This window comes from Bos indicus, chromosome 5, assembly GCF_029378745.1.
Source record: "Bos indicus isolate NIAB-ARS_2022 breed Sahiwal x Tharparkar chromosome 5, NIAB-ARS_B.indTharparkar_mat_pri_1.0, whole genome shotgun sequence".
NCBI lineage: Eukaryota > Metazoa > Chordata > Mammalia > Artiodactyla > Bovidae > Bos > Bos indicus.
In genome coordinates this window covers 24,818,418-24,836,073 of record NC_091764.1, presented here as the reverse complement: position 1 = coordinate 24,836,073, position 17,656 = coordinate 24,818,418, and the positions used below count along the sequence as shown (strand labels likewise).

Below are 17,656 nucleotides of genomic sequence, written 5' to 3'. Positions count from 1 at the left end.
TAATAATTTTTTTTAAAGGTAACTAGATACCAGTTTAGTTTTTCACCAAACTTTTAATACTAAAGTGGTTAATAAGGCAATAACAGTAGCTAGTATTGATTGAGCTCTCATTGTGCTTTACTCTGTGTATAGCGTACAAATTAAATTATTTGTTCTCACATCAGAATTGTCAGTAGATACTACTGTTAGCCATTTTACATTTGTGTGAACAGAGGAAATTTAGAAACTTGCCCAAGGTCACATAACTAATAAGTGGCAGAACTTGGATTTGCATCTTGGCAGTTTTGTTTTGTTTTTCTCAGAAAACGTACATTTAACAACTTCAGTATACCGTCTCCTAAGTATCATGAAATAAAATTGCTGTAAATTTTATTGAAAGTTGCTCAGTCACATCCAGCTCTTTGCAACTCCATGGACAGTAGCCCTTCAGGCTCCTCTCTGTCCATGGATTCTCCAGGCCAGAATACTGGAATGGTTAGCCATTCCCTTCTCCAAGGGCTCTTCCCAACCCAGAGATCAAACCCAGGTCTCCCACATTTCAGGCAGATTCTTTGCCATCTGAGCTTTACCAGGGAAGCCCATAAAATTTATTACCTCTATTTTTTTTTATTAACCTCTATTTTATAAATAAAAACTAAGCGATTGAGTTGCTGCTCAAAAATCTCCTTGCCCTGTACAAATTAAAAAACTAACAAATTTTTAAAAATCTCCCTGCCCTTAATTAAAAAAAGATTTGACTTGGGTCTTTTTGTGGTTCACTGTCAGTATTGTCTTCAGTTGTTTAAATACTTTATTTTTTAATACTCTTATGTGTATTAGATGTGTAAAGGACTCCTAACTTCAGGTTTTCCTTCTTGATAGTGAACTTTTAAAAAATAAGAATTCTGCATTTCTGCCACAACTGGGGCAGGGAGAGAAAAGAGAATAAGAGAGATGCACAGTGGCCAGTTTTACTATTTGAAGCAACTTCATTGAACTTAAAAAATAATTTCTAAAGATTGATGGTTATCTTTAGAGTTATGATAACCATGTCTCCCATAACAACATTGCTGACCTAGAGCTTGCATTTATAATTGCTTATAAATTCTGCATTGTGATATAAATTTGGCACATTTTTGTAGCTGTTCAGTGTGAAAGAAAACCCATTGAAGTATCCAGAGAAAAATCTTCCAACTGTGCTGCTTCAACAGAAAAAATCTACATTCGAAAAGACCTTCGAAGCCCGTTAGCTGCAACTCCAACTTTTGTAACAGATAGTGAAACTGCAAGGTATAGTAAAAAAAGAAAACAACAGCAACATATGATAAGCAGGTGGTCATTTTTTGTCTTCCCAGTGAAACCAAGGCTAAAATTTGTACTTATTTGTTACAGGTCAGCAGGACTTTTAGATTCAGGAATGTTTGTGAATATTCATCAATCTGGAATAAAAACTGAGTCAACTATGCTGATGACACCAGATAAGGTGTGTTTAGTACAATTAATTTAAAGCTTAAAACTGCTTAAGCTTATAAAAGTTTTTCCTTTTCTCCTCCATCAGTTTGGCCAATTGATTTGGTCCTAAATATTTCGGGTTACAGATTCTTGTTTTTATTTTAATGAAAATTATCATCAACTGTTTGGTAGTATCAAATAACAAAACTAAAAAAATTTGGTAATGAGTTCAGTGTTCCTTATTTAACGGAAAACGATCCATGGATGAGCGGATTACAGTGCTGATTAGCAGTGGAACACTCTAGTGGAGGAATTTTAGACAAGAGTTAGTTTTATAGAGGATTTGAAGCAGCAAAAAGGAAACAGAGGTTGGGATTGACTCAGAGTTTGGGATTCCCTGTAATGCTCTCGGGTCCTGCTGTCTAGGATGAGGTGAGCTCACTAAAGCTGGAGCTGGAGGATTATGACTGGTATATGATAGGTTTCTTTGACAGATGTTTCCTTTAAGTGCAAAGTGACGTAAGTTTCAGTTCAGTCACATCTGACTCTTTGGGACCCCATGGACTGCAGCAAGCCAGGCCTCCCTGTCCATCACCAACTCCCGGAGCTTATTCAAACTCATGTCCATTGAGTTGGTGATGCCATCCAACCACCTCATCCTCTGTCGTCTGCTTCTTCTCCCACCTTCAATCTTTCTCAGCATCAGGGTCTTTTCCAATGAGTCAGTTCTTCTCATCAGGTGGCCAAAGTATTGGAATTTCAGCTTCAGCAAGAGTCCTTCCAATGAATATTCAGGACTGATCTCCTTTAGAATGGACTGATTGGATCTCCTTGCAGGCCAAGGGACTCTCAAGAGTCTTCTCCAACACCACAGTTCAAAAGCATCAATTCTTCGGTGCTCAGCTTTCTTTATAGTCCAACTCGCACATCCATACATGACTACTAGAAAAACCATAGCTTTGACTAGACGGACCTTTGTTGGCAAAGTAATGTCTCTGCTTTTTAATATGCTGTCTAGGTTGGTCATAGCTTTTCTTCCAAGGAGCAAGCATATTTATATTTCATGGCTGTAGTCACCATCTGCAGTGATTTTGGAGCCCAAGAAAATAAAGTCTGTCACTGTTTTCACAGTTTCCCCATCTCTTTGCCATGAAGTGATGGGACCAGAGGCCATGATCTTAGTTTTCTGAATGTTGAGTTTTAAGCCAACTTTTCACTCTCCTCTTTCACTTTCATCAAGAGGCTCTTTAGTTCTTTGCTTTCTGCCGTAAGTGTGGTGTGAAATGGGCCAGGTCACTGGAGCAGCTTCTACTTTGTGAGTCCTGATAAATTAATTTTATCAGTAGAAATGTTCATTTTTCCACTAGAACCAACTATAGCTTCAACGTGGAAAAGTCTTCTGGGTTTCTTTCATCTTAAAATAAAAGTCCTCAGATATAGAAATGTATAATAAGTATAAAATTCTTTATATTCCTTTTGTGTTGTCCTACAAACTTTTTAGTGTTAAAATGTTGATATTAAAAATATTTCAGATGAAGAGAAATTCTTCACGCACCTCACTTAAAACACTGACTTGAATCAAGAGTAGTAACAGTTGCATGAGCTCTCATGCTATGTATCCAAGTCATCTGGGTCCCCTTAGAGATTTGGAGCAGCTCTTTATTGAGCAAGAGGTCTGAAATAAAAAACAAGCATGTAGAATTCCGTAGTGTTTGAAAGCCCCTTATAAGAACTGAAAACAAACATTGTTCCTGAAGGCAGATTTCAGAGAGCCTATTACTGGTGTTTGTCTTAACCTATAATGTGATCTGGTTTCATATGCCCTATGAAATTATTTATTCTATATATGGCCAGATTTGTGTTATTATTTTTTATTTGGTACTTTAAGGCAATCTTAATACTTGTGCTCTGGAATCAAATTTCATCTGCCACTTACTAGCTGCATAACCTTGGGCAAGATATTTGACCTTAGTGCTTCAGTTTCCTTCCTCATCTATAAAATAAGGGATAATAAGAGTGTCTGCCTTACAGATTGGGCTTTAGCGTATTGTTATTAATCAAGGAGATCTGGTATCTTACCATATATTTTGGAATTACATTCAAGACTTCACTTAGCCTTATCTACATGATTTGTACCTAGAATGGTAGTTACAACTTCATTGACATATTAACTTCTTCAGGAAAGGAAGAGAACTAAGTTTTGTTGAAAATTTTCTGTAATACTTGCCCAGACACTGTACTTCTCTAAATGTCTTTATATTAAATTGTGTTAACAACCTTATTTGGTTAGTTTCTGACAAATGGTCCCAAAGCTGTCAAGCTACAATGTAAGTCCTTTCCACATTAAGCACCTGTCTAGATAGACATGGTATGAAATGGAAGAGAATATATAAATGTTTTAGTTGAAAATTAAAACACCTAAAAAATGTCAGTTCCTTTTACATGTATATATGAAGGCAGGAGCAGGGGTTAGGAGCACAGGCTTTCCTGTCAGACCGATCTGACTTCCTATCCTGCCTCTACTACTTACTGCTAAAGAGACAATGAGTAATTCTTCTTATCAGTAATAAAGGGACAATGATTGCAATTTCACAGGGTTGATGTATGGATTACATAAAATACATACAAAGGTCGCAGTCATGTAAGAAACTTAGTAACTGGTGGATTACTCAGTAAATAATTCTGGGACCATTCTTTAGTTTGGGGAGAGCACAGAAGCTATTTGTCTATGTATTCATAGACAAATCAGTTTTGCATAAACTAAAGAATTGATATAGAGAAATTCAAGGAAACATGTATCCTCTTAGGAGTAATCATTATCACTAAAAAACCATAAAGATATAATGAAAAATTTTAAATATCTATGGACCTGTCAGAAGTCATAGAAGGCAAACTGAAAAGCCTTTCATTTGATTAGGGTGGAATGATTTGAGCATTTATGAAAGAATGACTAATGAGTATATAAAAATATGAATTTAAAATGATACTCAAAATTCACCTTTCGTCATAAGTTGCTTGGGCATTGATTCATTGCTCTAAAATTGATAAATAAAAGGAAGAAAAATAAACCATCTATCTGCTTTTCCTGTACAGATTATATTTCTGGGTAGTCAGAGAGTTGAGCAGATTTTTTCATAAAACAGTTGTCGCTAATTCATGCATAAAGAATGTACACGTTAACAAAAATAAAAAGTGGTGACAAATAGGAAAACATGCAATATATACAAAAGCCCAGTCTCCTAAATAATGTAGAGGGACTTTCCACCTACAGAATGCTTGATATTTAACACATTTAACACAGTGGCTGGTAAAACTTGGCATCCTGGAAGTCTGTTCAGTAATACACTTTTCTTTTCTCTATTCCTTAATAAAACATTAATTTTATCCTATGCAACTTTCGAGTTTGCATAATAAGTTTTGGGAATTACAGAAATATCAAAATTTTAATGCTGGAAGATCTTGAAAGCTCATCTAATTTAATATCCTTTTATAGGGAAGGCACCTGTTAATGGACTTCCCTGGTAGTCCTGGTTCCATCCCTGGTCAGGGAATTAGATATCACATGCCACAACTAAGACCTGGGGCAGCAAATACCTTTTTAATAAAAGAAAGCAACTGTTATGTGGATAGATAGCCATTATGTACAGTTTTTAGTTTAACCTGTGTAAATATTAATATTTCCTAGGAAATGTGCCTGATATTTTTAAACTTGTTCCTCAAGTTTCTAAAAGCTCAGAGCTCTTTGATTTTACTTTCTAGATTTCATATATCTTTATATGCTTTTCTTTTGGCATTTCACATTCTAGAATTAGATATTTAAGATTGAAATGTTAACTGATACCAATTTGCAGAATTTTAATTTTTTTTTTTTAAAGGCTGTATCATGTCAGGGAGATTTAAGTACATTGGCCAGTGTGGTTACATCATTAGCAAACCTTGGAAAAACTAAAGATCCTGCTCCAAATAGTAATGAAGTGTCTATGATTGAAAGCTTAAGCAATGGTGATACTTCTTATACCTCTTTGTGTGAATTTCATCAAGAAATGCAGACAAACGGTGATGTTTCAAGGTAAGATCTGTTTTGAGCATGTGTCCCTTTGCCAATTGTCCTTTAGTATCTCTTAAAAAATACTTTTATGTTAAATATTATTTACAGAAGTTTCAAAAAACAATTATTTCTATTAAACTTAGAAAATTTAAGTCATAAGTAAACTTTCATTGAAAAATTCTGTTCAATATAAAATGATGTCCAGCAGGTTACATTGTAAATAGTGAGCAATAAGTAAATATGATAAGATTAGAAATGTAGTCATAAAATTCAGTTTTGGTTTTTTTTTCCCAATAAAGATGATAATTTGGGTCTGATTTTTCAGATGTTCTAGTTGCCAGATTTTATATTCTGTGTATTTAAAGTTTAATGTATATCTTACTAGGCAGTCATTTTTCATTTCCCCCACCAATTTCTGGTGATGAAAATAGGTTTTAAAAATTGGGTTGAATCCATTATAGTTTTAAGTTTACACTTCAGGAAACTTGTATCAGAATTCTACTTTTCATTCTTCTGCTATTAATACTTAGGATGTAGAAACCAGCTTTTTTTACACTCTGTTCCTCTTCTAAAATATTGAACGAACTGCAGAATCTCACCGAGTACTTTGTTGAACATGAGATTTTAAAGAACTGTAGAAGCCCTCTCACTGAAAAATACAAGGAGCTGTTTGACTAGTTACTTACTAATATTAATTATTTGCCATCTTAATTTCAGATTCTTATAGTTCAGATGTAGCTGTGTTATCATAAGTTTATTCTCTGCATTTTTAAATAAAATTAAAAACCTAACTTTGTTTTGTGTAGAATAAAGTCAGCTTAAGTTCTTGCTCTTGTTCTTCTAAATAACTTTTGTATGTAAAATAAATGGCCTGATACCTTGTTGTATCAAATATTTAACTTGTAAAAGGAAGCATAAGAATTTTTCTCCCCTTAAATCATGTAAGTTTTTTAAAAAGACTAATTCTCTGGTAAAATATATTAATAATAAAGTTTTTCATACTATACATTTAAAGTTTAATTTGTTATTTTTGGAGAGTGAGTCAAAGACATCACTGAAATAGAATACTCAGTGATATACCAAAGTTCTATTTTCTAAACAGTTTTTAAGGCCTAAATCTTAATTTCAGGATTTTATATAGAATTCTCATTTTATTGTGGAGATTGGCCAAGCTCACAGCTTCTGATGTCTCCTTATAGGGCATTTGACACTCTTGCAAAAGCTTTGAATCCTGGAGAAAGCACAGCCTGTCAGAGCTCAGGAGAGGGCATGGAAGGAAACGTACACCTAATTGCTGGAGACTCAAGCATAAATTACATCGAAAAAGAGGGGCCACTTCTCAGCGATTCACATGTAGCTTTCAGGGTATTTCTATATATATATACATTTCATAATTTTTATGTTGTGTGACCATTTTAATTGTCCTTTCAGAAATCAAAATATATTTGTTGTGCTTTTAAACTCAGAGATACCCCAAATAGGATTCGAAACACCAGCTAAAACATAAAATAACAGCTCACTAAAACATCCTGTTTATATAGTACTCACAATATCAATTAATGTGTTTAAGATTATAAAAGTTAGCTTTTAGGACATTTGGACATGATTTGTTTCGTTTAGACACTGTTAGACATGGTTGATGGGGGTATTCTTAAGTATTGGTGTTCATCATGTGTGGAATCCACTGGTTTTATTCAATGCCTAGCTACTACTGCTTTAGTGTAAATCAGTATCTAAGACCCAGATTTTCTGCTTTTACCAAGTTAACTACAAAGAACAGAATTAATTATATAATGCCTCAGTTAGCTAGCTCTCAGCCTCATTTTAAGAAGGTTAAAATTATTTAATTTTTGGTTTTTAACTTTTTACACTTTAACCATTTGGAGAAGGTACATCTGTAATTTCTTTTTTGCTTCCTTAAATATATTTATGATGGAAACAATACATGTAGAATACTAGAAACAATACATGTAGAATATTAGAAAATAACATCTGGCATTTGATTTGTCATTCAGATAATATTCAAACTACAGCTATATAGGCTGACCAATGAGACATTGAGACCCTTCATTAAGACTCTGCTGTTTTGATCCCTCTGTTTATCTTTGCTCCTCCCACCCTGAGGACTGTTAGCAGATCATATGCAAGTGATTGAAAGTGCTTAAGAACTCTTAGTTAGCAGTGCATAGCATAGCAGTCCTGGACTACCTGAGGGTAGTTGCTCATAACTTTACTGGCGAATATAAATTTCCATGGGTTTCTTATGAAAATATATACAGTTATCAAATAGATGTGTGCTACTGGCAGAAATAATGAACACAAGATAAATCTAACCCTGGCCAGGGACTTCCCTGGTGGTCCAGTGGTTAAGACTCTGAGCTTCCACTACAGGTTGGTCACGTGGGTTCCATCCCTTCCAGGAACTAAGATCCCACATGCTGTGTGGTGCAGCCAAAAAAAAAAATCTAACACTGATCAAAGCTGCGTATGATAAAATTTATTCCTACAAAATTTGGCTTAGTAGAATTGACTCAGAGAAAAGTCACATTTAAATAATTGTGGCTGTAATTTGATATAGTCCACAAATGTATCATGGAAACTAGTCTTTATGGAACATTTTACCAAAGTTAATTTACATGAAAAAATCAGAAATGCTTTATTTGTACTTTACAAGAAAAAATTTTATGGGGGCTATAGGAATAGGCAGTGAGAATAATCAGTGTCATCCTTCAAAAATTTGTTTTGGACAGATAAATTGGGGAAATTAAAACATTTTTCTTTCTAGAATTGGCCTTGATATAATGTTGGAGGTTTATCTTGGCTTTAAGAAAATTATGTATGTAAAACAGTTTTTTCTCTATAAAATAATACAATGTGGCAGTCTTTTGAATAACAGGTTCTAGTGTATATTGCAAGTGGTTTCAGTTTTACGATTAGAGCAACACAGTTTTCAGCATTGCCACCACTATTGTGTAAATCGGGGTGCATCTGTATCTTTTAGCCCCCAATATCCAGTTTTTACATATTGTAAGTATTTCATTTGTTTTAGAATGATTTTAAACTACTTAGTAAAGGGTAATCTTGTTTTTGCACCCTAATCCTACCCTTAAAACTAGTAATCTTTGGTAATTACTTTCAGGGATTTTTTTTTCCCCCTACTCACCATAGGCAGTACGGAAATGTATGGTAGTTTCCAATTGGTTTTTTATATACTTATGTGTGGAAACAGTTGAATCCTAACAATTAAATTTATGATGCTTAATATCTACTTATTATAATTCTCTTAAGGAATGATATTTTAATTTATTGCTGCAGTAAACATTTCTCAAACATTTTAAAAATTATCTTTTCACATGTGAAATTTCAGCTGTTGATTGTCCTGTTCTATTACTTGACACCGTTTTGTAAATAGACAAACCGCTTATGGTTAACACTGAACAAAGGAAATTAATATTTTTTGCATTTTTATCTAACATTTCCAGAGAACTTTGGTATCATTTCGATGAAAAGCTTTAATCTGTTTGGCATCATAGATACCTTTGAGAATCTGTTAAAAGCTGTATATTCACTCCCCAGAAAAATGCACATGGGCATTTTCATCTGTCCCCCAGCAGAGGTAGCTACTGTTAAATGTGTGGTGTATCTCCTCCTATCATATATACAATACACATAAAGTGTGTATCTATATGCATATACTCTTTTTAACATATATTGGCTCATCAATGTTATTTTGCTATTTTTTTCTGCTTAGATGTCTGAAATGTTTCTTGCTATCTCAGTTTATGTTACTAATTTTAATGCCTGCTAAGTAGGCATGGATTATTCTTTCCTTAGTGATAGAAATTTGGGTTATAGCCAGCATTTAATTTAGTTTTTCTGTTAAGAGTGGTACTGAAATGGACATCCTTGTATATGCTTTTTTGTGCATATTTGCAAGTATCCTTTTGAAATAGAGATTTAGAAATGGCGTTGTTAGGTCATAGGATAAACTCAGTTTTAAAACGCTGATAGATACAGCCAATTTGCCCTTCATTTGACCGGTACTCAGTTCCCTGGTGGCTTAGCTGGTAGAGAATCTGCCTGCAATGCGGGAGACCTGGGTTCCATCCCTGGGTTGGGAAGATCTCCTGGAGAAGGGAAAGGCTACCCACTCCAGTATTCTGGCCTAGAGAATACCGTGGACTGTATAGTCCATGGAGTCGCAAAGAGTCGGATACAACTGAGCAACTTTCACCTCACTTCAGTTGTATGTATTTGTTTCCCTATATCATCACCTATGCTTGGTATTACTGATTATTTTAATAATTTTAAAATAGAAGTTTCTTATGAATGAAATTACATTTCAGTTCAGTTCAGTCACTCAGTCATGTCCGACTCCTTGCGACCCTATGAGTTGCAGCACGCCAGGCCTCCCTGTCCATCACCAACTCCCGGAGTTCACTCAAACTCATGTCCATTGAGTGGATGATGCCATCCAGCCATCTCATCCTCTGTCGTCCCCTTCTCCTCCTGCCCCCAATTCCACCCAGCATCAGGGTCTTTTCCAATGAGTCACCTCTTTGCATGAGGTGGCCAAAGTATTGGAGTTTCAGCTTCAGCATCAGTCCTTCCAAAGAACACCCAGGACTGATCTCCTTTAGGATGGACTGGTTGGGTCTCCTTGCAGTCCAAGGGACTCTCAAGAGTCTTCTCCAACATCACAGTTCAAAAGCATCAATTCTTAATTTATAGCAATAAAAGATCTCTTTAACAAGATTTTCAGAAATGCTTTGATAAGTATTCTGATGTAGGATCTTTATTTCCAACAGTGGTCACACATTACCTAAGGTCAGCCTGTGACTGTTATGGCCACAGACACATTTTATTTTTCCTGTAGATTAGATGGTGAGATTTTGTGTAGAAGCTGCTTTTTGAAAAATTGAAAAAGCAAGCAGTTCTGAGCCCTAATTCCAAACGTCTTCAATGTGTTGAATTCACCCATGCCCGTTATCTGGGAATATGCACTCTACAAATGGCATCAGCAGGCTCACTTCACTCCTTACTCTCCTATAAGCATTTGAATTTGTTATCCCCATAGCCTAAATGAAAGGGACATTTAACATAAAGGATTGCTTCTTGAATTAAGTTTTCTGTATACATACTGTTAATGAAGAGAGGAAAGGAAACACTTACTGTTGATATGAAGACAGAAAGTAACTTTTAAAAATACACCGAGATAATGTTGAGGTTGGTATTTGTTAAGTGGAATTCTGCTTTATCTGAATATTGCTTTATTAGAAACTCTGCTCTTTTTGTTTATTCTAAATCCTGTTTTTAGCTGTAACATCCAGTGACTTGGATTATATCAAGATTTGCCTTTTTGGCTAATATGTAAGATAGTTACTTGACATGTTGACAGTTAAGTTTTTCAAAGAAGTGCTCATTTAGAAGTGTCCGATGTGAGATAATTGACCTCATCCCTGTCCACACTAGCTCACCATGCCGTCTCCTATGCCTGAGTACCTGAATGTGCACTACATTGGGGAGTCTGCCTCCAGGCTGCTGTTCTTATCAATGCACTGGGCACTTTCAATTCCTTCCTTCCAGGCTCTAGGGTAAGTGTCCTGAAGTTCTTGAATATTAAGTGTGATTTTGTAGCACAGATGTACATGAGGCAAGAGCTTTTATTTTGGGAGAATTTGTTTAAACGGGGCAAACTGATACAGCATTATAACTTGAAATTTTATATGAAGGATCATAGTGGGTGGTATTTACTGTATATTATTTTATGTGGAAGATTATCCATATTTCATAATCTGATGGAGTTAACAGTTTGAATGAAGTCAGTGCACTGGAGCCAGCATTTATAATAGGCTGTCTTTGATTGGCTTAAATAAGGGAGACTCTAGATGACTTGGGGTATTGTTTCTCCCTACCACCACCGTTTCAGTGTCATCTCAGGCTTGTTAATAAGGATCTGAAACTTGCATACACTGAATATGTCTGAAAATAGAAGTAATTATTTTTTAATCATGTGGTTGGTTGCCCCCTAAAAAAGTAAGAAAATATAAATTAGCCCATAGTACCACTATGAAGAGTTAGAAGTTTGGTTGTATCACTGAAGAGCATGTCTGTATTCTGTTTAGATTAGGTGGTAATGGAAAATGGTCTATTATGAGAAATCCAAGCTTTGTTTAAAGTCAGATTTCTTTATTGTTTTAAAGTAACTGGTTTGAAGAAGCAAAGAGACCATGGAGAAAGTTAAGCCCATAGTTAGAAAAGTATTGGTCAAGTTGTAGGACCTCATTGTACAACAATGCCAATGTTATTTTCTAACTAAGAGATATAACGCAGGCCATCAAAAACTGACTTTTTAAATCTGTTTACTCTGTTCTTTTTTTGTGTGCTTTGTTCACTGGTTGATTACCTTTGACTTTCCTGTATAAAACTTTAGACTCAGAGTTTTCATTCCAGTCCCTAAGAAAGGAAATGCCAAAGAATGCTCAAACTACTGCACAGTTGCATTCATCTCACATGCTAGTAAAGTAATGCTCAAAATTCTCCAAGCCAGGCTTCAGCAGTATGAACTGTGAACTTCCAGATGTTCAAGCTGGTTTTAGAAAAGGTAGAGGAACCAGAGATCAAATTGCCAACATTCGCTGGATCATCGAAAAAGCAAGGGAGTTCCAGAAAAACATTTATTTCTGCTTTATTGACAATGCCAAAGCCTTTGACTGTTTGGATCACAATGAAGTGTGGAAAATTCTGAAAGAGATGGGAATACCAGACCACCTGACCTGCCTCTTAAGCAACAGTTAGAACTGGACATGGAACAACACACTGGTTCCAGATAGGAAAAGGAGTACGTCAAGGCTGTATATTGTCACCCTGCTTATTTAACTTCTATGCAGAGTACATCATGAGAACCGCTGGGATGGAAGAAGCACAAGCTGGAATCAAGATTGCCAGGAGAAATATCAATAACCTCAGATATGCAGATGACACCACCCTTATGGCAGAAAGTGAAGAGGAACTAAAAAGCCTCTTGATGAAAGTGAAAGAGGAGAATGAAAAGTTGGCTTAAAGCTCAACATTCAGAAAACTAAGATCATAGCATCCGGTCCCATCACTTCATGGCAAATAGAGGGGGAACAGTGGCTGACTTTGTCTTTGTGGGCTCCAGAATCACTGCAGATGGTGATTTCAGCCATGAAATTAAAAGATGCTTACTCCTTGGAAGGAAAGTTATGACCAACCTAGACAGTATATTAAAAAGCAGAGACATTACTTTGCCAAAAAAGGTCCGTCTAGTCAAGGCTGTGGTCTTTCCAGTAATCATGTATGGATGTAAGAGTTGGACTATAAAGAAAGCTGAGCACTGAAGAATTGATGCTTTTGAACTGTGGTGTTGGAGAAGACTCCTGAGAGTCCCTTGGACTGCAAGGAGATCCAACCAATCCATTCTAAAGGAGATCAGTCCTGGGTGTTCATTGGAAGGATTGATGTTGAAGCTGAAACTCCAATCCTTTGGCCACCTGATGCGAAGAGCTGACTGATTTGAAAAGACCCTGATGCTGGGAAAGATTGAGGGCAGGAGGAGAAGGGGACGACAGAGGATGAGATGGTTGGATGGCATCACCGACTCAATGGACATGAGTTTGGGTAGGCTCCGGGAGTTGGTGATGGACAGGGAGGCCTGGTGTGCTGCGGTTCATGGGGTCGCAAAGAGTCCAATACGACTGAGTGACTGAACTGAACTGAATATTGTATTTTCAAATATATGAGTCAGTTATAAGGTTTCATAAAACATATTTGATATTTGTTTTTGTTTTTATAGGCAAGAAAACAGCATATCATTGGTGAAAGCTTATTGGAATGAACTTTTTACTCTCGGTCTTGCCCAGTGCTGGCAAGTGATGAATGTCGCAACTATATTAGCAACGTTTGTCAACTGTCTTCACAGTAGCCTTCAACAAGGTAAAAAGCACCTTATTTTTCCTTTTCTAGGATATAAGAGGAGACATCGGTTTTATAGTATTACGTTTAAAGTTAAGTATCAAAAGATAAATATCAATAATCCTTTTTACCTTACATAATTGTTACATTTTGATATAATTCATTAATCAACCAAAATAGTTTTAAATGATAGTACAACAAAACTGAAACAAATGTATTTAAGTGCTCTTTCTGATCAGGCCTCATGAATTTTTACACTTCAACGTACATACCAAAGAATCCAGGGTACGCTTATATAGAGGTAATCAACTATTTATAAATGTATAGTTACCAACTGTTTTTAAACTGCTTTTCTTCATTGTAGCCTTTTGAATCCCAAGGTAGGCTAAACTTTTTTTTTTTTAATCAATTCATCAGTATGTATCCTTTCACTTAGACACTACTGAAGAGTCACAAAACAATCCTAATTATCTTTTTCCTTTTCCTGATTACAACTCCCATTTGCTTGAGGAGACAGGTGGGCAAGCACTGATTTATAAATGTTTTGTTTCAGAATGGCTTGTGACTATCCAAGAAGGTGCCCCTTCATCAAATGGGAAGAACTATTTTTTTTGAGTTCAAGAAAAAATTATAGACAGAGAATTACATTTATTTCCTTTGCATATGCCACTTCCTGTTGTTGTACATTTTTCTTGAACTATCTGCTTCCCCTCCATTTAATGGCAAAGAATAACCTCATCAATAAGATTATTGATTATTAAAATCTCATCAATAGTAGATATACCAGAAGTCAGTACTACATAAACACAATAAATTTTAAGTTAGAACATACTGTTTTATTCAACTTTTCTTTGGTCTTAACAGGGTTTTTTTTGTTGTTGTTGTAGTAGTGTCGGTAACTTAAATATCTAGATGATTTTGCTTATTTTATTGATATAAACTTAAATCCTATTAGCAAAATTTGAGTCTTTTGTAGTTAATCTTTATAGCTTATCTTCTCAAAGGTGTATCTTGGAAGGAAACATAACCTTTAGGGCTTTTTATATTAACAGCCTGTTCTTTTTTTATTTTCTTGAATGAACAGTGTCTGAAGATCATTAATTAGTTTCATTTGAAGTTGGCAGAGAGGGACTTCCCTGGTGGTTCAGTGGCCAAGACTCTATGCTCCCAGTGCAGGGGGCCTGGGTTCCATCCCTGGTTCAGGAACTAGATCCCACATGCTGCAACTACGACCCAGCACAGCTGAATAAATAAATAAATAAAACACTAAACTTGCAGATATATTGAATTTTTAACATTTGATAAATTGATTATATTCAAAGCTGGAAATTAGTGAGGAGGAAATATGTTGGATAAAAATAGTCATACATTTTTGCTGAACACTAGAAGATTTTGTTTGTTTTTAATTAAAGATAAAATATCAGCAGAAAGAAGGAAATTATTGATGGAACACATCTTCAAACTACAGGAGTTTTGTAACAGCATGGTAAAACTCTGCATTGATGGATATGAATATGCCTACCTGAAGGCAATAGTACTCTTCAGTCCAGGTATATAAACATTTACTTCTTATTCAAAATACAGTGTTTGAGGATGTGGAGAAATTACAACCCTCATACATTTGCCATTGGGAATGTACATTGATATGGAAACAACTGAAGTGTCCATGAAACAAATGAATAAACAAAATGTATATATAAATGGAATATCATTCAGCCATAAAAAGTAACGAAATTCTAATACATGCCAGCATGGATAAACCTTGAAAACAGTATGCAGGTGACAGAAATCAATCACAAAAAAAACGCATATTAAATATTTCCATGTATCTGCATTGTCTAGAATAGGCAAATCTATAGAGAGATTTGTGGCTTCCTTGGTGTAAGGATAGGAGATAATGGAGAGTGACTACTAATGGGTGTTTCTTTTGGGGCCAACAAAGATGTTCTAAAATTAGATTGTGGTGAGGTTTGCACAACTCTGAATATACTAAAAAACTATTGAATTGTACACTTCAAATCTGTGAAATTGTTGGATGTTAGACATCTGGGCATGAAAAGGAAAATTGAAGAAATCAGTGAAATGACATAGACTTTTAGTCCTGTTCAGCACTTGAATGTTTAGGTATATTTTCTAGGCATCATTAAAAGGCAAAAAGAGAGATGAAGATTGCTTTGTTAATGGGTTAAATTTCCAAACATGTTATGCTGCTGCTGCTGCTAAGTCGCTTCAGTCGTGTCCGACTCTGTGCGACCCCATAGACGGCAGCCCACCAGGCTCCCCCGTCCCTGGGATTCTCCAGGCAAGAACACTGGAGTGGGTTGCCATTTCCTTCTCCGAGTTCCCAATAAATAGAAAAATGGGTCTCTTGTCTTTCTGCCAAGTACTAGTTTTTACATATAGTAAAATGACAGTAAAGCTCAACAATCAATTTTAGAGTAAGAAAAATTGCCTATTTTCTTAGGCTCTGTATTCTTCATTTTGGTATATGTTTTTCTGTTACTATGTATCATAATAAAATTATCTGAGGAACCCTGCTTCTTACTACCTTCAGTGATATCAGTAAGATAATTAAAGCTATTTTGTACTATTATTCTGATGTTTTAGCTAAATTAATAACATGTATCGCAATCTTTATCACAACCAATTTGCCACTTTAATTTTCCTTAAAATTGAAAGACCGTAGATTTGACAACAGAATTATAATGTACTTTTGTTTTATTAAATATTCCCTCTGTTTCTGTTTGCTACTTTTCTTATTCTCCTTAGTCAGGATACCACTTTCCATATTTTAGGCATAAGTTTCATGAAATTCTTTTAACATTTCCATTTCAGTGAAATATTTATATAGGTTATTTCATGTTGCTATATTATTTTTCTGATAGAGATGATGTTCAGAGTTTATATTTTCCTAAGTATCTTTTTATCCTAACAATGGTGAAAGGAAGATTTTCTTATTAAAAAAATATAGAATATAGCATGCACGAGCGTGGGTGACATGGGTGAAGGAGAATCATGAGGTACAAACTTGTAGTTATGATCAGGTCACAGTGATAACATTTGTAACATGGTGACAGTAGTCACCATTGTAGTGTAAACATGAAAGTTCCTAGAAAATAAACCTTGAAAGTTCTCATCGGAAGAAAAGTTTTGTAGCTTTGAATGGTGACAGATGATAACTAGACTTACTGTGGTGATCATTTCACAGTGCATATGAATGTCACTTCATTTTGTTGTGTACCTTAAACAGATACGTTGTATGTTAATTATACTTAAGTTAAAATATGTATTATTATTTTAATGAAAAAAATTTTAAAGAATATATTTTGAAAATGGGGGCTTCCCTCATAGCTCGGTAAAGAATCAGCCTGCAATGCAGGAGATCCCAGTTGGATTCCTGGGTTGGGAAGTTCTGCTGGAGAAGGGATAGGCTACCCACTCCTGTGTTCTTGGGCTTCCCTTGTGGCTCAGCTGGTAAAGAATCCGCCTGCAATGTGGGAGACCTGGGTTCAATCCCTGGGTTGAGAAGATCCCCTGGAGAAGGGGAAGGTTACCCACTCCAGTATTCTGGCCTGGAGAATTCCATGGACTGTATATTGTATAGTCCATGGGCTCACAAAGGGTCGGACATGGCTGAGCGAGTTTCACTTTCATTTTCATTCTGAAAATATTTCCTTGGTTAAAAATACTTTTAACCAAGCTAAGTCATTTCATTTTTTTGTTTCTATTGAAAGCAAAATGATCAAAATCCTTTCTACCACTTTTGAAATAGAAAAGGCTGTCTTATTTTATTTGAGCCCAATGGTTTCATTTTTTTATTAAATGTTAGAATACATATATCAGATGAAATAGTTTTAAGGGTTTAAGTACAGTGCCTGGTATTTAGTGGGTGGGTTACTAAAATAGTATTTGTGGAATGAAAGAGCCACACATATATGATCGGGCTTCCTTCTGAACTGTTTTTTATTACCTCTTCCATCTCTACTTGGTATCTTAGTAAATGAGTATTCAGAACTAAGGTAACAATATATTCTTTAATGTTTCAGATCATCCAGGCCTAGAAAACATGGAACAGATTGAGAAATTTCAGGAAAAGGCTTATGTTGAATTCCAAGATTATATAACCAAAACATATCCAGATGACACCTACAGGTATCTAGAAGTTAAATACTATTTAATTAAATTCATCTTAAAAATTTTTGTGTATCTGTTTCCTTATTCTCCATTTCAAGTGTAATTAAA

General features: G+C 35.3%; 1 protein-coding gene across 5 annotated transcripts in view; it reads left to right on the top strand.

Annotated features, from left to right (window-relative positions):
* NR2C1 (nuclear receptor subfamily 2 group C member 1) overlaps positions 1-17,656 on the top strand; it is a 39,692-nt gene that overhangs the window by 17,927 nt on the left and 4,109 nt on the right. For 2 of the 5 annotated variants that reach the window (XM_019960363.2, XM_019960362.2), the window contains exons 6-13: positions 1,122-1,269; positions 1,372-1,462; positions 5,307-5,500; positions 6,679-6,844; positions 10,952-11,073; positions 13,296-13,435; positions 14,827-14,964; positions 17,461-17,566. In XM_019960363.2, coding sequence (XP_019815922.1) covers positions 1,122-1,269; positions 1,372-1,462; positions 5,307-5,500; positions 6,679-6,844; positions 10,952-11,073; positions 13,296-13,435; positions 14,827-14,964; positions 17,461-17,566 — 1,105 coding nt within the window. The remainder of the gene's footprint in view (positions 1-1,121; positions 1,270-1,371; positions 1,463-5,306; positions 5,501-6,678; positions 6,845-10,951; positions 11,074-13,295; positions 13,436-14,826; positions 14,965-17,460; positions 17,567-17,656) is intronic. The other 3 variants (XM_070788968.1, XM_019960365.2, XM_019960364.2) reach the window with 2 other exon arrangements.